The sequence below is a fragment of the Acomys russatus genome, chromosome 1 (assembly GCF_903995435.1).
Source record: "Acomys russatus chromosome 1, mAcoRus1.1, whole genome shotgun sequence".
Classification (NCBI taxonomy): Eukaryota; Metazoa; Chordata; class Mammalia; order Rodentia; family Muridae; genus Acomys; species Acomys russatus.
Window position 1 is genome coordinate 118,487,182 of NC_067137.1, and position 20,236 is coordinate 118,507,417.

Below are 20,236 nucleotides of genomic sequence, written 5' to 3' on the forward strand. Positions count from 1 at the left end.
TGAAGTGGAGCTTAGAGAAATGGCCAGTTCAGTGAGTGCAGCTTTTCTTTGTGAAAGCTGACAAGACAGGTGACAGGTCCATGGTGTGTGTTAGTGCAGGTAAGATTGACCCTCGGCTTACAGTTGCTGGAGTGGGTTGGGGTTTGTTGTTGTTTTTGGCTTTTTGTTTTGGTCTAGTTTTTTGTTTGTGTGTGGTTTTTTTTTTTTTAAGACAGGTTTTTCTTATAGCCTTGGCTGTCCTGGAACTCTTTGTAGACCAGGCTAGCCTCAAATTCAGAGTTGGTTAGTTTTAAGCCAGAACTGTGAATTGTGCCAGTGTCCAGTCGCTAACTTTGCCTGGTGTCATGGGGACATGCTATAACTATATCATGATACAGGATGCAGGCATCCTCCCACAGTGGGCAAGGAAAAGCACGGTTCACACTGGGTGGTTGGTTAGTCTGAGGCAGGCTCTCACTCTGTGTTTCTGGCTGGCCTGAAACTCTCAGGGATTCTCCTGCTTCCACCTCCGTGCTGGGATTAGAGGCGAGCGCCACCACACCTAGCTCCTGTTCTTAGTATAATTTCCAGTTACCAAGTTTTAATTTGTTTTCAACACAAAAACTACAGTGGTTAAAACTATTTAAGAATGGTTCTGATTTCTTCTTTTGCTTTTTAGCTTGGCTTTCATCAAGCGAGCCCCTGTGATTGATGCAGATAAGCCAGTGTCCTCCCAGCTTCGGGTCCTCACTCTCAGTGAAGACTCGCCGTACGAAACCCTGCACTCCTTCATCAGCAATGCGGTGGCGCCTTTCTTTAAGTCCTACATCAGAGAGTCTGGCAAGGCAGACAGGTGAGAACTGCTTGCTTACTGCAGCTTGGCTCCATCGAGTCACAGAGGTGCATCTCGCTGACACTTAGCAGACCTTAAATAATGGGCTGTGGGGCCAGCACAGTGCTCTGACTTTGAGACACTTTCTGTCTTTGTAGGGATGGTGATAAGATGGCTCCTTCAGTTGAAAAAAAGATTGCGGAGCTTGAGATGGGGCTCCTTCACCTGCAGCAGAACATTGAGATCCCAGAGATCAGCTTGCCCATCCATCCCATTATCACAAACGTTGCAAAGCAATGCTACGAGCGTGGGGAAAAGCCTAAAGTTACAGATTTTGGTGATAAGGTTGAAGACCCAACTTTTCTTAACCAATTACAGTCTGGAGTTAATCGGTGGATCCGAGAAATTCAAAAGGTAAGGGCACCATAACTGAAAGCCTGTGTGAGATGGTTTGCCCTTTTTTTTTGGGGGGGGGGGTTTTTGCAGGGGGGGTTGTTGTTGTTGTTTTTTGTTTTTTCGAGACAGGGTTTCTCTGTGTAGCCTTGGCCATCCTGGACTCACTTTGTAGACCAGGCTGGCCTCGAACTCACAGCGATCCGCCTGCCTCTGCCTCCCGAGTGCTGGGATTAAAGGCGTGCACCACCACGCCTGGCGAGATGGTTTGCCCTTTAATGTCTATGGGGACCAGCCCCAAGGTCTTCTGTTGTGATGGTAGGAGCCCCTCCTGCTTCTAGGGCTGCTCATGCGGGGCCAGATCCTGGGCAGGTAGTGAGGACATGTGAGCCGTTTAACCCAGCCATCTTGCCAGGCTTCAGACCAAACCCTTCATGTGTATAGGAGAGGGATTGACTTGGAGCTTACCAGGTGGTGTCATCTTGTTTTCAAAGGTAACCAAACTTGACCGAGATCCAGCATCGGGAACTGCCTTGCAGGAAATCAGCTTTTGGCTCAACTTGGAACGTGCACTGTACCGCATCCAGGAGAAGCGGGAGAGCCCAGAGGTCCTTCTGACCCTGGACATCTTGAAACATGGCAAACGCTTCCATGCCACTGTCAGCTTTGACACTGACACAGGTAAAAGCCAAAGCCGGCAATCTGACACATAAGTTACTGGCTTTACTTCTTAAGGTCTTTGACGATTTAGATGAAAGTTAGTAGATGCAGTTGGGATCAGACCCAGGTCTGGCTTTGTATGTGTCAGACAAGTGCTGTAGCAGTGGACACATCTTAGACACTACTAGTCTAACTCTTAACTCTTTCTCTCCTGTTACTAACTCATCTTGCCCTCAGTTTTACAGGATAAAGTTCTAGGGCTGTCCTCCCTACTTTCTTTCCTCTTCGTGGCTTTTGAGAAACCAGGACAGTTTTTAGGCCTGAGGATAGTGAGCCCTGGGACTTGCCCTCCCGTCTCTTCACTGTGTGGTTGCTGGGTAGTCAGGTGAGCTTTCAGTCAAGGCAGGAGATGGTGGTTGCCCAGTGCTGAGTGGGCAGGAAGCATCAGTATTGCTTTTCCTCTTCCTTTCCCTCCTCCACTTTCTCCTTAGCCCAATGGTCAGTAAGTGCAGGGCCAGGCATGGCGCACAGTCTCAGTACATCCTCTGCCTGCCTGCAGCATTGAGAACTGCCACAGTGTCCCTCGGGCACTGAGCTTACTAGGCTATCCCCCAACCCAGTCATGGCCATTCTCAACTGCATAGCAGGACCCTTGTTTCACAAAGACCAAGAGATACGAATATGCTTGCCCAGCGAACATGGGTCTTAACGTCTGGTCCCCGATTCTATAATAGATTAACTAATTTGTTTTTTAATAGGAACACTGGGAGTGCCACTATGCCTAGCTTCAACTCTGCCCTTAAAAAAGCAAAATTGAGTCTACGCTAGGGTGTTGATTTTTTTTTTTTTTTCAAATACCATGAATAATTGTTCTGTAACTAAAATATTTGCAATGTCAACCCTTTCTTTCAATCTAGGTCTCAAGCAGGCGCTGGAGACGGTGAATGACTACAACCCTCTGATGAAAGACTTCCCTCTCAACGACCTGCTGTCTGCCACTGAGCTGGACAAAATAAGGCAGGCACTTGTTGCAATTTTCACACATCTGAGAAAAATCCGAAACACAAAATACCCCATTCAGCGGGCCCTGCGTCTTGTGGAGGCAATTTCCAGAGACTTGAGTTCTCAGCTGCTCAAAGTCTTGGGCACTAGGAAGTTGATGCATGTAGCTTATGAAGAGTTTGAAAAGGTAAGTCATGTTCTTGGAAAACCGCCCTGAACCAGTGATGAGCGTGACGCAGTGACACGCCCATCTCCAAATTGCACCACAGGTCATGGTGGCTTGCTTCGAAGTCTTCCAGACCTGGGACGACGAGTACGAGAAGCTCCAGGTGCTGCTGAGAGACATCGTCAAGAGGAAGAGGGAGGAGAACCTGAAGATGGTGTGGCGCATCAACCCTGCCCACAGGAAGCTGCAGGCCCGGCTCGACCAGATGCGAAAGTTCCGTCGCCAGCATGAGCAGCTGAGGGCTGTCATTGTCAGAGTCCTGAGGCCACAAGTATGTCTGTCACAGAGGTTCACACACTCCTGTTTTGATGCCTTTTTTAAAGTAATTTTTAAAAAAGAATTACCTACTTTGGCTGGGTGCAGTGGTGGATTGTTGTGAGTTCAAAGCCAGCCTGGTCTACAAAGTAAATCCAGGACAGCCAAGGCTACACAGAGAAGCCCTGTCTTGAAACACTCCCTCCCCCCCAAAAAAGAGAAAGAATTAACTACTTTTACTTAGGGGGGTTTTCTGTTCTTGTTCTGTTTTGTTGTTTTTGTTTAGTTTTGGCTTGTCACCTGTGAGATCTGACACTGCATTATGTTGTTATAAGTGTCTGAACACTTAGTGTGCTCAGCATGGGTCCAGCTCAGAGGCAGAGCACTGCGCTAGTGTGTGTGAGGCCCTGGGTTCCCACCATTAAGGAATACAGACGAGCCAGTGCATAAGTGCTCCACCCAGTCCTTCTGCCCTTCACCTGACTACACTCGAGCCAGATACCCTGGGCGTTAGACTATAGTGGGTGATTTCAGCAGAGTCCTTCCACAGTGTACCCTAACAAATTATCGGTAATTACTGTTTATCTCTGACCTTTATTAAAACAATTTTGTGGTTCCTTTTTTTCTTTATATACTTTTGGGTTAGGGTATTTTGTTTTGTTTATTTTTTTTTTTTTTCTTTTGTCCCATCGTGGGGATTGAACCCACGGTCCTGTGCATGCTAGTCAAATGTCCTGTTGCTGAGCTACATCCTAGTCCTGTGTATGCACTTCTCTTCATTCCCTCTCCTTTTTCACCAATTCTTTCCTTTTTAAAAAAAGGAATACAATAAAGACTGAAATGTGCAAGGAGATTTTTTTGTAATGTGGTCATGGTTGAATTGTGATTATAAAATAATAAAGGCTTAAAAGTCTGTATTTGCTGCATGAAAATCCTGTGCTATGCATATGACAAATTTTGCAAATATTCTTTTCTTCCTAATCTTTCTTTTAGGTCACAGCAGTTGCACAACAGAACCAAGGAGAGGCACCTGAGCCCCAAGACATGAAAGTGGCTGAGGTCCTGTTTGATGCTGCAGATGCCAATGCTATCGAAGAGGTGAATCTGGCCTATGAGAACGTCAAGGAGGTAGACGGGTTGGATGTTTCCAAAGAAGGTACGGAGGCCTGGGAGGCCGCGATGAAGCGGTACGACGAGAGGATCGACCGCGTGGAGACCCGCATCACTGCCCGCCTCCGAGACCAGCTGGGCACAGCCAAGAATGCCAATGAGATGTTTAGGATTTTCTCCAGGTTCAACGCGCTGTTCGTCCGCCCACACATCCGAGGAGCCATTCGTGAGTACCAGACCCAGCTGATCCAGCGTGTAAAAGATGACATCGAATCTCTGCACGACAAGTTCAAGGTCCAGTACCCGCAGAGCCAAGCTTGTAAAATGAGTCATGTCCGTGACTTGCCCCCAGTGTCAGGGTCTATCATCTGGGCTAAACAGATTGACAGACAGCTCACCGCCTACATGAAGCGAGTGGAGGACGTCCTGGGCAAGGGCTGGGAGAACCATGTGGAAGGGCAGAAGCTGAAGCAGGATGGAGACAGCTTTCGTATGAAGCTCAACACCCAGGAGATCTTCGATGACTGGGCAAGGAAGGTTCAGCAGCGCAACCTGGGCGTCTCAGGTCGCATCTTCACCATCGAGAGTGCCCGAGTGCGGGGCCGCACTGGGAACGTCCTCAAGCTAAAGGTGAACTTCCTTCCAGAGATCATAACGCTCTCCAAAGAAGTCCGGAACCTCAAGTGGCTTGGTTTCCGAGTGCCACTTGCAATTGTGAACAAAGCTCACCAGGCCAACCAGCTCTACCCGTTTGCCATCTCCCTGATCGAGAGTGTCCGCACTTACGAACGTACCTGTGAGAAGGTGGAGGAGCGCAACACCATCTCGCTGCTGGTGGCCGGCCTGAAGAAGGAGGTGCAGGCCTTGATCGCAGAGGGCATCGCCTTGGTGTGGGAGTCCTACAAACTCGACCCCTATGTGCAGCGCCTGGCAGAGACGGTGTTCAACTTCCAAGAGAAGGTGACTTGGCTTGACCCTCTGGTGCTTGTGGCTGGTCTAGTCACTGAGTCAGGGAGCACACTAGTTCTCTACAGCGGTCTGCAGGCTGGAAGCTAAGGCCACTGGGGCTGGGCAGGAGTGACAAAACTAACGGAGTGGGGCTTTGGGAATGCTGGCGAGCGACACCCTGGGAAACGCAGCTAGAGAAGGGCGTCGGCAGCTGGTAGGCGTATGGACACAGCTAGAGAGAGGTGTCTCAGGCCTGCAGTTGGAGCGCTTGTTCCCGTGGGCAGGCAGGGGGAGCGGCACCTGCAGTCCCAGCAGCTGGGGCTGGCTGTTTACAGAGGATCTCTCTGCCCTGAGCAGAGTTCTTCATGGGAAGAGGGTGAGTAAGCCGTAGAGCAAGCGGCATGTGCATGCTAAGTGTGCCCTCCTCCAGGTGGATGACCTCCTGATTATCGAGGAGAAAATAGACCTGGAAGTCCGCTCCTTGGAAACCTGCATGTACGATCACAAGACGTTCTCGGAAATCCTGAACAGAGTCCAGAAGGCGGTGGACGACCTGAACCTGCACTCCTACTCCAACCTGCCCATCTGGGTCAACAAGCTGGACATGGAGGTACATATCCCTGGTTCTGGAGCACTGCTTATCTCTGCTGCTCTGTGGGCGCGGGCCCGCTTTGGTGTGGCCCTTAGTTTGTCAGGAACGCATTTTTCTTAGCTATTTACTTGGCTGGTCCAGCCCCTCTAGCTAACACCACAGCCGAGTGCTGTGGGCCCTGTCCCCTGCAGCTCTCATCTGAGCAGGGTTGGGGCGCAGGGGAGAGTTCTTCCTTCTGCTGGAGAGTTGACAGCTTCCCATCAGTCTGTGCATATGCTTTAAGGGTTTTTTGTTTTTTATTTTCCTTCTTGGTGGCAGTGTTGGTGGTGCTGGGGTGGAATTCAGGGCCTTGCTTAGCACTGATCCACTCCTCACCTTGTAGCCCTCCAGGCCCCCTTCTCTGACAACTGCCCTCTTCACACCTAAGGCTGTAGAAGAGTGAAGCCAGGGCTGGGTGCTCTTTCTCATCAATGAGTTTGGAGAGGACATGTCACTAGAGAGGTCTAGGCAAGGGCCTATTTCATAGCAAAGGTTCCAGATTGAATTTGGTCCCCTTACCCCCAAACTTCAAGGATATGGTACAGAGGAAAGTTAATAGCCCGCAGGTACTGTGGTATCCCTCAGCCCACAGCACATTCCTGGGGTGTTGTGTGGCCTAGGGCACACTGGTGGCAAAGACATGCAGAGGTGCTGTCTGTCACACAGAGGACATTTGCCTGGTTCTGGACAGAGGGAAGGCTTTCTTCTACTTGGTGAAGAAAAATGGCTTCATCTCCAGGTTGGAATGTTTGTAGTTCCACGTCCAAAGCCACCTCCGAGCCCCCGCAACAACACTTAAGTGAGTTTTCCATCACAAGTAGCAGCTACCAAGAGCTAACTGATCTGCAGCGTGCTGTTAAGTCTCCTTAGGAGCTGGGCAGTCTGGCAAGTAGTTCACGAGTGAGTCCCAAAGGCGGAGGAATGCAGCTTAGAAGACAGGTGTGACGGAAGTGAGACAGGATTGGAGCTGAACACTCACTCGACTTTGGCACACCTGCCACCTTCTTACTCTCATGCTTTGTGAGCTGACCTTGAGAAGCAGCCACTCAGTGACTCCGCTTTCTTTGTAGATCGAAAGGATACTGGGTGTCCGTCTGCAGGCTGGCCTTAGAGCTTGGACCCAGGTCCTTCTCGGGCAAGCTGAAGATAAAGCAGAAGTCGACATGGACACAGACGCCCCACAAGTTAGTCACAAGCCTGGTGGAGAGCCAAAGATCAAAGTGAGTATCTCCTGTGGCACTCATCTGGGTATAGCACAAGTTCTCGCATTGAGAAGTATTTCTAGAAGCGGAGGCAAGAGGGTCACAAGTTCAAGGTCAGCCCAGGCTACGTAGTGAGACCCTTTCTCAAAAAACATCCTTGTGCCGGGTGGTGATGGCACACACCTTTAATCCCAGCACTCAAGAAGGCAGAGGCGGGCTGGAGAGATGGCTCAGAGGTTAAGAGCACTGTCTGCTCTTCCAGAGGTCCTGAGTTCAATTCACAACCATCTATAATGAGATCTGGTGCCCTCTTCTGGCAGGCAGGTGTTTACATTGTATACATTATAAATAAATAAATCTTTTAAAAAAGGGGGGGGGGGGGCAGAGGCAAGTGGATTTCTGTGAGTTTGAAGCCAGCCTGGTCTACAGAGTGAGTTCCAGGACTGCCAAAGCTACACAGAGAAACCATGTCTGGGGAAAAAAAAAGTGCTGTGAAGGCCAAGGTCAGAGGTGCAGCTCAGTGTTAGAGCACTTGCTTAGAATGTGGGAAGTCTAGACTGGGTGCATAGTGCTTATGAAGAAGTCACCGTGCGGGGAAAAGTCTGACAGACACCAAGGGTTTAACCAGATGGTGAACGTTAGCACCACCAGTGAAGTGGGTGCTACCTTGGGCTTGTTCTGTCTTGTGAAGGCTGCTGGACGGCTTTGTGCTTTCTTTGCAGATCTCCCGTCAGTTTAAAACAATTTCAAAATAGGAAGCTGTAAAAACCTTAAAAGTCTATTTTAGAAAGCATACCTAGGGGCATATGTACCATTGTATATTTGTGGAAGTCAGAGGGTACCTAGTGGGGGTCAGTGGGACCTAGGGTTCAGGCTCTTTGCCAAGGCTTAGCAACAGCCACCTTAATAGCTGGGCCGTCCCTCTCACTAGCCTGTAAGCTGCTGCTTCAAATATTGTATCCCAGGGAAATAATGATTGAAACTAAGTTAATAAATTCATTACCCAGTGGAGATGCAGTCAGAATTCTGACTAGCCTGAAGCACAGATGGTAGAAAGATCAGTCCCCATGTGGTTAGCAGCAGTGCCCACCTCCCACTGCCTCAGTGATAGTGTCTGTCAGGCCTCGGGGTTGTTTTATTGAGCGTGCGGCTTTCCATAAGTGCCCACACTGTGTTCTGACCCAGGACAGCTGGAGCAGATGAAGCAGTGCCTGCCCAGCCTCTTGTGGTCTTGGAGAGACCAGGAGTGCAACAGACAAAGTGACAGACCTTGTAGTTTGAGCCAGAGATGTCGCAGTTTAGACAAAGAATGTTGTTAAGACCCAAAACCATTTTATTGAAATATGTTGCTAAGTGAAAACAACACTTTTCTTTCCAGAACGTTGTTCATGAGCTAAGAATAACAAATCAAGTGATCTATTTGAATCCGCCCATCGAAGAGTGCAGGTACAAGCTCTACCAGGAGATGTTCGCCTGGAAGATGATTGTGCTGTCACTGCCCAGGATCCAGAGTCAGAGGTACCAGGTAAGCGTCCAGGGCCTCCAAGCACATGTCCTCTGACCAGCTCTCTTCTGGGACTCTGGTGCCACTTCTCAGGATGTGTCATTAAATAAGCCCTGTACCTGCCCTTTCATACTCAGGGTCACCAGATTCCTTGTCCTAAAGGAAAGCTTGGCATATGCAGCCTTTCTCATCACTTAAAAGTTTTCTTCATGAGCTTCTTTGCATTGGTACTCACTGTGGATCAAGTTTGCCTCAAATTCAGATTCACCTACCTCTTCCTTCTGAGCTCTGGTATTGAAAGTGTCTGCCATGCCAGGTGTGATAGCGCACGCCTTTAATCCCAGCACTTGGGAGGCAGAGGCAGGTGGATCACAGTGAGTTTGAGGCCAGTGTGGTCTACAAAGCGAGTCAAGGACAGCCAAAGCTACACAGAGAAACACTGTCTCGAAAAACCAAAAAAAAAAAAAAGTATCTGCCACTTTTTAAAAAAGATTTATTTATTATGTATACAGTGCTCTGCCTGCATGTATACCTGCCCGCCAGAAGAGGGCATTAAATCACATTATAGATGGTTGCAAGCCACCATGAGGTTGCTGGGAATTGAACTCAGAACCTCTGGAAGAGCAGCCAGTATTCAGAACCACTGGGTCGTCTCTCCAGCCCCCAAACACACCTTTGACTTTGAGAATAAATGTCACTCTTCAAGGGTTTGTTTGTTGTTTTAGTTTTATTTATTTGGGGTATGTTTGTGCATACACACACTCTTTTTCTCATGTCACAGTGAGAAGGTGCAGGTCAGGTGCCTGTATCTCCTTCCACCTGTACATAAACAGTGAATAGACTAAAACCATTCCCTGGCCCTCCCTGTGCTCCCTACCGTCTTCCTGCTTGTTCTGCATAGACTAGCTTCCCGGGGGAGTGTATGTGCATGTCCTTTGTCTCTGCTACAGAATGAGCCTTCATGTGTGTGCAAGTTTCTGTTTGTTGTACTTAGATTGGGGCCTAGCATGTAGCAGGCACTCGGGCAGCTCAGCTGAGCCGAGCGCTGCTTACATTCCTCAGCTGCTCTCACCTTGTGCCGTCAGGACCTCCATGTTTTCCGGTTGGTGGTTACTCTGCTGTTCCTTTTATTGACTTAAGGAGTTAAATATAAGCCGGGCGTGGTGGCGCGCGCCTTTAATCCCAGCACTCGGGAGGCAGAGGCAGGTGGATCGCTGTGAGTTCGAGGCCAGCCTGGTCTACAAAGTGAGTCCAGGATGGCCAAGGCTACACAGAGAAACCTGTCTCGAAAAAAACCAAAAAAAAAAAAAAAAAAAAAAGGAGTTAAATATAACCAGGTTTCTCATTGCTGGTGGCTAAGGAAAATAGATATCATTTTTTGGGGGGAGGGGTTTCCAGACAGGGTTTTCTCTGTGTAATAGTTCTGGCTGTCCTGGAACTATCTTTGTAGACCAGTCTGGCCTCAAATTCACAGCGATCCTCCTGCCTCTGCCTCCCGAGTGCTTAGATTAAAAGCGTGAGCCACCACATCCAGCATTAGATATTATATCTTAATGTTTTTTGATGGTGACTTCTTTTTTTTTTTTTTTTTTTGAGTCACTTTTGGTAAGTGAATGATGACTGAGATTGGTGTTGTAAACACCGTTTAACATGGTGTCACCTCTGATTGGTCAGGTGGGAGTGCACTATGAGTTGACTGAGGAAGAGAAATTCTATCGGAATGCACTGACACGCATGCCTGATGGCCCCGTCGCCCTGGAAGAGTCGTACTCCGCGGTCATGGGCATTGTGACTGAGGTTGAGCAGTACGTTAAGGTAAGATGCTCTGACTCCACCCAAATGCTGGCTACTCTATTGTAGAGGTGTAAGAGCATGAGAGACGGGCTGGGGTGTAGCCGAGAGGTCCTGGGTTCAATCCTCGGCACCACCAAAAGGAGAAGAAAGAAAGAAATTACTGGGAAGCTGATTGCTCTTGACAGATAATAAGGCTCATTGAGCAACACCTGCTTTATTTATTGGTTTGTTAGTTATCTGTCCACTGTCTATTTGTTTGTTTATGTTGAGGCAGATCTCACTCCTTATTCTAGCCCTGACTGGCCTGGAATTCTTTGTCTCGTGAGAGCTGGGGTTACAATGTGTGTCACCAACCTGGCTGAGTCTTACTATGTAGCTTTGGCTGGTCTGGAGCTATGTAGACCAGATTTACCTCGAATACTCGAGATCCACCTGTGTCTGCCTATGAGTGCTGGGATTAAAAGTGTGTGCTACAACACCCATCGATTTTTTGCTTATTTTAAAGCCAAAAGTGAATGGTAGGATAAATCTTTTGTGGTTTTAACTATGGTTTTCAAGAGAAATAAATTTCCACCTTTTGCTGTATAAATTCTGAAGCTCCGCAGTGAGGTTCTCCAGTGGTGTGAAACCATGAATTTGGACTGTGGCATAGTGGTTACTGGTATATTAATAGACTACAGAACTACAAACGAATTGAGCTGTGTTTCTTACTTACAGGTTTGGCTTCAGTACCAGTGTTTATGGGATATGCAGGCGGAAAACATTTACAACCGGCTTGGGGAAGACCTCAACAAGTGGCAAGCTCTCCTGGTCCAGATCAGGAAAGCCAGAGGAACCTTCGACAATGCAGAAACCAAGAAAGAGTTTGGGGCCAGTGGTGATAGATTATGGCAAGGTGAGCTTGGCTTCTTCTCAAGAGGAGGCAGGAGGCTGGAAAAGCAAGTTGGAGCTTAAACACACACTCCAGGGAAGAACTGACCAAGTGCTGCCATCCACCTCCCCTGCAGGTCCAGTCCAAGGTGAACTTGAAGTATGACTCCTGGCATAAGGAGGTACTCAGCAAATTTGGGCAGATGCTGGGATCAAACATGACAGAATTCCATTCCCAGATCTCAAAGGTGAGAGGAGTGGGGATGTTGCCCAGAGAACTGGCAGCCTCAGGTTAAGCCTGGCACCATGGTAAAAATACCCTCTCTCCAACAGTCTCGCCAAGAGCTGGAGCAACACTCAGTGGACACGGCCAGTACCTCTGACGCAGTGACTTTCATCACCTATGTGCAGTCTCTAAAGCGGAAGATCAAGCAGTTTGAGAAGCAAGTTGAAGTGAGTCTTCACATTTGACTCATGGTCAGGCTGTTAGTATCTTGTATCCTAGGGACGCTGAGAGACCACCACCTAAAGGAACGTTTCTCACAGTGCACTCGCAGCTGCACTGTGCTTGTTAGAACACACCGTGGAAAGCTTGGTGGTGGCTGCACCTCTAAGCCCATCATTCGGGAGGCTTAGGCAGGAGAATTGTGAATAAGAGGCTGGTGGGGAGCAGAGATGAGGTGGGTAAGTTACCTGCCGTTAAGCCCAGTGACCTGAGTTTTCCCTAGAACCTTGTGGGAAAAGGAGAGAACCAACTTGGACCAATTGTCCTCTGCCTTGCACACACATGCTATGGCACATGTGCCCACACTCATACATACATGCATGCACATGATAAATGTAGCACCATGGGAGGCTAGGAGTCTGCACTTTAGAAAGCTCTGTGGGTGATTGTTATGCACAGTTCAGTTTGAGAGTCACTGTCTCTTCTTTTTTATTTATTTAAGATACTTATTTTTTATGTGTATGAGTACGCTGTCTTCATCCATCGGATCATAATACAGATGGCTGTGAGCCACCATGTGGGTACTGGGAATTGAACTCAGGACCTCTAGAAGAACAATCAGTGCTCTTAACCGCTGAGGCATCTCTCCAGCCCCGAGAGTCACTGTCTCTTAAAATCTTCTAAAATCTGTTCCTGTTTTCAAGTGCTTGAGATTTGAGATAGAGCGAGGGAGTACAGTGCCGAGTACTCTCTGTCCACATGGTGGTGTTAGGTACAGTGGTGGGCCGCTCCAGGCTCTCCACTATGCCCTCTAACTGCAGTAACCTTGAGGAGGACAGTTGTGGAAGAGTAGATGCTTTGATCTGTGTGTTCTGTAGTCACAGGAAACAATTTGGTTTCTCTCTCTCTCTCCTTTTTTTTTTTTTTTAACTTTTTTGAGACAGGGTTTTTCTGTACAACCCTGGCTGTCCTAGACTCATTTTTTACACCAGGCTGGCCTCGATCGAACTCACAGAGATCCATCTGGGTCTGCCTCCTGAGTACTGGGATTAAAGGCATGTGCCACCACCACTTGGCCAGCTTACTTTCTTGTTTAGATGTTGACAGGAGCTTCTCCTACTGTTATAGAAAAATAAATAAATAAATAAATAATATATGTACATCTTTTAACTCTCAAAGCTCTACCGCAATGGTCAGCGTCTTCTGGAAAAGCAGAGGTTCCAGTTCCCGCCCTCTTGGCTTTACATTGACAACATCGAGGGTGAGTGGGGGGCCTTCAATGACATCATGCGCCGGAAGGACTCTGCCATTCAGCAGCAGGTGGCAAACCTGCAAATGAAGATCGTGCAGGAGGACCGAGCTGTGGAGAGCCGCACCACCGATCTGTTGACTGACTGGGAGAAGACTAAACCTGTCACGGTGAGCTTTGCTAAGCTGGGCAGCCAGCAGCACCGCGCGGCGAGGGTTCTTTCTGTCAGACACCGGGCAGCCATGCTGGGGCTTAGCTTTTTAATACTGCAGATGGGTTTGGCCTTTGGCAACTAAAAGGCATGCTGGCAGCCAGTGGTGTAGGCTGAGGCAGGAGGATCACTTGAGTTGAGAGAGGTTAGGGCAGCATAACAAGGTAGTGACTGCTACAGTAAAAAGTGAGATGCTGGGAATACAGCTTACCCAGTATGTGGATGCTCTGAGTATTTGTAGATAGCCAGTGAGAAAGCCAGTATAGTCATTTATTTACCCAGAGTGGTAGTCATTTAAGACAGGAAGTAGTTTTATCTGTTAATGTCTATATGGGTGTGTTGCCTGCATGTGTGCCTGTGCACCATGGGCATTCAGTGCCTCTGGAGACCAGAAGAGGGCATCTGGTCCCCAGGAACTGGAGTCAAACAGGTACCAGCTGCCATGTGGGTGCAGCACCTTAGGAAGATAGCAGCCACTGCTTTTAACCACCAAGCTATCCCTCCAGCCCCCATCCCCAGGAGGTGTTTTGTTTTCCTGGCTTTTTGTTTGTTTGGTTTGGTTTTGGTTCTTTGAGACAGAGTTTCTCTGTGTAACAGCCCTGCCTGTCCTGGACTCTCTTTGTAGACCAGGCTGGCCTGGAACTCAGACATCGCCTGCCTCTGCTAGGATTAAAGGCATTTGCCACCACCGCCCAGCTTGTTTGCCTGTTTTTAAACTGTCCTTGGGCATACTTAATTGAATTTGATGTCTCTTAACACAGCTTAAGCTTTACGAGCAGGTGCTGGCTGTGTGCATCCTGGAGAGACACACTTCCTGTTTTGGCCCTCTACTATCTTAAAGCCCCAGTGTTCCCCTCTGCTGACCCAAATGCTGCCACTTGTTGTTTCAGGGCAATCTGCGCCCTGAGGAGGCTCTTCAGGCCCTGACCATATACGAGGGGAAGTTCGGCCGGCTGAAGGATGACAGAGAGAAATGTGCAAAGGCCAAGGAGGCATTGGAACTGACAGACACAGGACTCCTCAGCGGCAGTGAAGAGCGTGTGCAGGTACGGGCCTGCAAGTGGGAAGGCTGGAGACCTGCTCATCCCAGGGACCCTGCTAGACGCTGAGGTGGTTGTCTTTTTGTTCGAGTCCATGAGCTGCTTTACTGTCCCAAGTGTAAACTGCCTTGCTCTTCTTGACCACAGGTGGCCTTGGAAGAATTACAAGACCTCAAAGGTGTTTGGTCGGAACTGTCGAAGGTCTGGGAACAGATTGATCAAATGAAGGAGCAACCATGGGTCTCAGTTCAGCCTCGCAAGGTACTTGTTGAAATGGACGTCTGTGAGTCTGCATTCACAGTCACAGAAAGAACTGTGCAAGCTTACAAGCTGTCATTTATGTCCTACATGTTGCTTCATCCAGACTAAAACCTTGTTTTAGAGCCATTCAGATGGCTGTAGCTCTGTAGGTAAGAGCGCTTACTCAGCATGCACAATGCCTTAGGTTCAGTCCCCAGAACTCTGGGTGGTGGGGGCAGGTGTAAATTTGAGGCTAGCCTTGGATACGTGCATGAGGCCATGTATCAGAAAAAAAAATAACAATATACAGTGGTGGTGGCAGTATGTGTGTGTCTGTGTCTACCCCTGTGTCCGTGTGAATATGTGTATGTCTGTGTCTGCCTGTGTGTCCTTGTGTGTATGTGTACGTCTGTGTCTGCCTGTGTGTCCTTGTGTGTATCTGTGTCTGTTTGACTCCATTCTCTCGTGTCTCCTGATAGCTCCGTCAAAACCTAGATGGCCTCTTGAACCAGCTAAAGAACTTCCCTGCACGGCTTCGGCAGTATGCCTCCTATGAGTTTGTCCAGAGGCTGCTGAAAGGCTACATGAAGGTGGGTGACTGCCACACGTGGGTGTTGGATATCTTTTCAAAAGACGCCTGCTTACGTAACTGTTTGCCCCGAACAGATTAACATGTTGGTGATTGAGCTCAAGTCTGAGGCACTTAAAGACCGGCACTGGAAGCAGCTGATGAAGAGGCTGCACGTCAACTGGGTCGTGTCTGAGCTGACCCTGGGCCAGATCTGGGATGTTGACCTTCAGAAGAATGAAGCTGTTGTCAAGGATGTGCTGCTGGTGGCACAAGGGGAGATGGCTTTGGAAGAGTTTCTGAAGCAGGCAAGTGGTGGGAGTGGGTATCAGACTGTGCAAAGCGGGGTTTTGTCACCTGCAGTCATCTCTGTTCCCTGGTGTTTGGTGTAAAAGCTGGTTTGTTAAGCTGTCTCCCTGCAGGGGGATGTGCTTTCTGCATCATCTGCGTTGTCTTTCTGTATCTCTTCTTTGAGTCATGACTTTCATTTGGAAGCTTTTCTCGCCTCTCCCCGCCACCCCACCCCTGGGTTTCTCTGTTTATACCAAGCTGGCCTCTAACTCACAGAGATCCGCCCACCTGCTTCTGCCTTCCTGAGTGCTGGGATTACAGGCTTGCGCCACCACACACAGTTTACAATTCAGTGTTTTTTAGCTAATCTTATTCCCCCTTTCTTTTGATCAAGGTACAATTAGATATTTATGAATCTACACATAAACTAGACATTTAGGCAGTCTCATTTGCCCAGCTCCATTCCAGTGAGCCAGGCTTCTTACCCATTATCAGTGGACTGTCTCCTTTGATCATCAGTTTCATTAGGTACCATAGGTTCATATTTAAACATTTTCTGTTCTCTTAGTTCCTCTGTCTCTTGTCTCTCAAGCCTTTATATTACCATAGCTAATTTTTCTTGTTGTATAAACAAATATTACAGTTGAAAGTAGAGTGGCGTTTACTCCATTGGTCACAATTGCAATGAGTACTGCAGTGCCCCCCACCAGCAGGGTTTCTCTGTGTAATAGACCTGGCTGTCCTAGAACTCTCTTTGTAGACCAGGCTGGCCTCAAACTTAGAGAGATCCGCCTGCCTCTGCTTCCCAAGTGCTGGGATTAAAGGCGTGTACCACCACGCCTGGCTCGGGTTTATTTATTTACTTTTCATTCATTTAAATCCAGGAAGGGTACAGCATTACATGGACTCTGTGTCCAATGGCCTTCGCAGGAAGGTTGCTTCAGAGTTTGGCACGAACCATGCCGCTGTTTCCATGGCCCGAGTTACTTTTCCCCACAACATTCTGGTTTTGTTTTGTTTGCCTCCAGGAGTCACTGTGTTGTTTTTTGCTTTAGACACATAAGAAAATCTCTTGCCTAAGTAGAATTCTATTTCATCCTGGGCATAAATACCTTCAATTTTAAGAAGAGCTTTGTGCTCTTTTTGGTTCTGGAGACCTCGCTTGTAGCAGCAAAAATGGCCTTGTACCACAGTCTTCCAGACATAGCTGTGTTTTAGAAGTCCTGTCCCCGGTAGACCTCCATAGGCACCAAGATGGAAGTTACCATTTTTTTTTTACAATCTTTTTTTTAAGATTTATTTATTATGAAGCCAGGTGGTGGTGGTGGCGGCGACGGCGGCGCACACCTTTAATCCCAGCACTCAGAAGGCAGAGGCAAGTGGGTCACTGTGAGTTCCAGGTCAGCCTTGTCTACAAAGCAAGTCCAGAACAGCCAAAGCTACATGGAGAAACCCCGTCTTGGGCGGGGGATGGGGGGGTTGCGGGGGAAGATTTATTTATATGTATACAGTGTTCTGCCTGCATGTACACCTTCACACCAGAAGAAAGTACCAGATCTCATTATAGTTGGCTGTGAGCCACCATATGGTTGCTGGGAATTGAACTTATGACCTTTAGAAGAGCAGACAGTGCTCTTAACCTCTTAGCCATCCCTCCAGCCCCGGAAGTTTCCATTTTTAATGCAGGAAAAGTCTGTCTGTATAATTAAATTTGTCTTTTGGATGGCTTGCTGTGATTCACTGTCTAAGAGGCTCCTGCGTCATTCCTTGCTCTGGACTTGAGGTTCCCACTGCTCCGAGGTCTCCTGAGTCTCTGGGCATCGAGCTGAATCTTCCTCTGGAGATGATTGCAGGCGAATTTCACTTCTGTGGCTTTCTGTCAGATGTCCTCTGCTTCTGCAATGTTTGTGGGCTTTCTTCTTCTTCAATCACGTTGGGTTTTCTTACCAACCACACTGAGCTCCATATATAAAAGCATTTTATTCTCCTGGCTCAGCTGTTATCTATGAGGCTTACTGTCTCTTTCTGCTAATCTAGGCCTAGTCCTGGAAGCTTCTAGCCTCTATACAATCTAAATTAGGCCTAGAATGTTTCCAGCCTCTGAGACCTCCTGCTTGATAAACTCACTCTTACTTGTTCTTGCTGAGCTCTTGGTGCCCTGCAAATGTTTAGGTGTTGATTTGTAACAGCCTCTTCCTGGTTCCACTCAGATACGGGAAGTGTGGAATACATACGAACTGGACTTGGTCAACTACCAGAACAAATGCCGCCTGATCCGAGGCTGGGATGACCTCTTCAACAAGGTCAAGGAGCACATCAACAGCGTGTCTGCCATGAAACTCTCTCCATATTACAAGGTACGGCTGCTCAGACATTCTTCTGCACGCTTGAATTATACCTCAGATGTCTTTTTATTTAAAATGTGGGTCAGATAACTTGATGGGATCCTAATTTGCAATTGTCAGTGAGATTTGGCATATCCTTGAGTGAACGGTTAGCGGCTGAGCTGTGCCCTCCTGTGTGCCCACCAGGTTTTTGAAGAAGATGCCCTGAGCTGGGAGGACAAGTTGAACCGGATCATGGCTCTCTTCGACGTGTGGATCGATGTGCAGAGGCGCTGGGTCTACTTGGAAGGCATCTTCACAGGCAGTGCGGACATCAAACATCTGCTGCCTGTGGAAACCCAGCGCTTCCAGAGGTGCAGCCTCGGTGGGCCGGGCGCGGTGGGGCTGACAGCGCGCTGCAGACGCTGACCCAGCTCTGCTTTCTTCTCTAGCATCAGCACGGAGTTTTTGGCTCTGATGAAAAAAGTATCCAAGTCTCCACTTGTGATGGATGTTCTGAACATACAGGGAGTACAGAGGTCTCTGGAAAGGTTGGCAGACCTGCTGGGAAAGATCCAGAAAGCACTGGGAGAATACCTAGAACGAGAGCGGTCGTCGTTCCCCAGGTGAGCCTGAGACAGGTCCAAGCTCAGCTGTGCTTTCCTGCATTTGCCCTCTTCTCTTTTCCTGGTGTTGCTCAGTTTTGATGTCAAATCATTGACGGAGTCTTCTGCCTCGCAGCACCTGTTGGTAATACTACAGGAGCTCCCAGTTTCCAGCCTCAATCTTTGTTTTGTTTTTTGTTTTTTTTGTTTGTTTGTTTGTTTTTTGTTTTTCGAGACAGGGTTTCTCCATGTAGCCTTGGCTGTCCTGGACTCACTTTGTAGACCAGGCTGGCCTCGAACTCACAGCGATCCACCTGCTTCTGCCTCCCAAGTACTGGGATTAAAGGCATGTGCACCACCACGCCCGGCTGTTCCAGCCTCAATCTTATAACGCATCTCTAAGCTCATTTTTCCTAGCTCTGCTGTCTCCTAAGTGGTCTCTCCTCCTTTCCAAGGCGTTTGCTTAGGGTGAGCCGAGCGGATGCTGTCAAAAGGACTCAACTGAGTGGCACTGAATTCTTCCCGTTCTTGTTGTAATCGTGTCTCTCACTGAGCCCAGGGAGATGCTTGCACTCACCTGCACTCCAGCTGGAGGCCTTTCTTCCAGCTGCTTCCTCCTGTGTGTGGACGTTTTGCTCAGTCATCCTCGGTGCAGTAGCGGCTGGGTTGTTGTGATTTCAGGTTCTACTTTGTGGGTGATGAGGACTTGCTCGAGATCATTGGGAACAGCAAGAATGTGGCTAAGCTGCAGAAGCACTTCAAGAAGATGTTCGCTGGGGTCTCCAGCATCATCCTAACCGAGGACAGCTCTGTGGTGCTCGGCGTCTCGTCCCGAGAGGGAGAGGAGGTAGGCTCAGTACACTTGTGGCTCAGAAGCTTCTCACACTTGCCTGCCTTCACTCTTGAAATGCCTTTTTATCTCCAGGTTATGTTTAAAACTCCAGTGTCCATCACTGAACACCCCAAAATTAATGAGTGGCTCACTCTGGTGGAAAAGGAGATGAGAGTCACCCTGGCTAAACTTCTGGCAGAGTCTGTTACAGAAGTGGAGATTTTTGGAAAAGCAACTTCAATTGACCCAAATACCTACATTACTTGGATTGATAAATATCAGGTAATCCACAGTAGAAACAAGCAGGCTGCAGAGGAAAGCTCTGACTCACTTGAGAATGACCACTGGGAACCGGGCAGTGCGCACCTGTAGTCAGACTGTTCGGGACGCGAGACAGGAAGAGCTAGCCCGTGCAGTGCAGTGACACTCCAGCTCAAAGGAAGTGACCTGTGGATCTTCTTGCTCATTTTTTCAGGCCCAGCTGGTGGTGTTGTCAGCCCAAATAGCCTGGTCTGAGAACGTGGAGAACGCCCTAAGCAGCGTTGGGGGAGGTGGTGATGTGGCACCCTTACACTCTGTGCTGAGCAACGTGGAGGTCACGCTCAACGTCCTAGCCGACTCTGTCCTCATGGAGCAGCCCCCTCTCAGAAGACGGAAGCTGGAGCACTTGGTGAGCCCCGCCTGAGCCCCTTCTCACTTGTCAGCTCAAGGAGCGGAGGGAAAAGATGCTTTAAAATGTGCCTTTTGTAGCAAAGGCAGTGTAAGCTGGGAGCTGTGGGCCACACCTGTAACCTTAGAATCGGGGACTGGAGGCAGGAGGATCAGGAGTTCTAGGCCAGCCTGGTTACACGTTTGCCTATGGTAGTGAGCCACATAGGCGCTGAGTGTGCACTAGGGTGGTGGTGGCTCTCTGTCCCCTTTCAAGGTGATGTTGGTGAGGGCTAGGCTGCTATAGTGCTTGCTGCACAAGCACGAGATCCCGCGTTTCAGAGCCCCAGGTCCAAGGACAAATGTGGGCTGCCCCT

General features: G+C 48.7%; 1 protein-coding gene across 1 annotated transcript in view; it reads left to right on the forward strand.

Annotated features, from left to right (window-relative positions):
* Positions 1-20,236, forward strand: part of Dync1h1 (dynein cytoplasmic 1 heavy chain 1) — a 65,603-nt gene that overhangs the window by 11,071 nt on the left and 34,296 nt on the right. Inside the window, 25 exon segments of the mRNA XM_051151562.1 lie at positions 659-832; positions 970-1,225; positions 1,699-1,885; positions 2,782-3,053; positions 3,136-3,363; positions 4,341-5,417; positions 5,836-6,015; positions 7,107-7,256; positions 8,617-8,763; positions 10,417-10,557; positions 11,254-11,403; positions 11,405-11,431; positions 11,544-11,654; positions 11,740-11,859; positions 13,031-13,270; positions 14,202-14,357; positions 14,499-14,612; positions 15,071-15,181; positions 15,258-15,467; positions 17,661-17,807; positions 17,982-18,148; positions 18,227-18,400; positions 19,061-19,226; positions 19,305-19,493; positions 19,687-19,881. Of these exon segments, the coding sequence (XP_051007519.1) occupies positions 659-832; positions 970-1,225; positions 1,699-1,885; positions 2,782-3,053; positions 3,136-3,363; positions 4,341-5,417; positions 5,836-6,015; positions 7,107-7,256; positions 8,617-8,763; positions 10,417-10,557; positions 11,254-11,403; positions 11,405-11,431; positions 11,544-11,654; positions 11,740-11,859; positions 13,031-13,270; positions 14,202-14,357; positions 14,499-14,612; positions 15,071-15,181; positions 15,258-15,467; positions 17,661-17,807; positions 17,982-18,148; positions 18,227-18,400; positions 19,061-19,226; positions 19,305-19,493; positions 19,687-19,881 (5,089 nt within the window).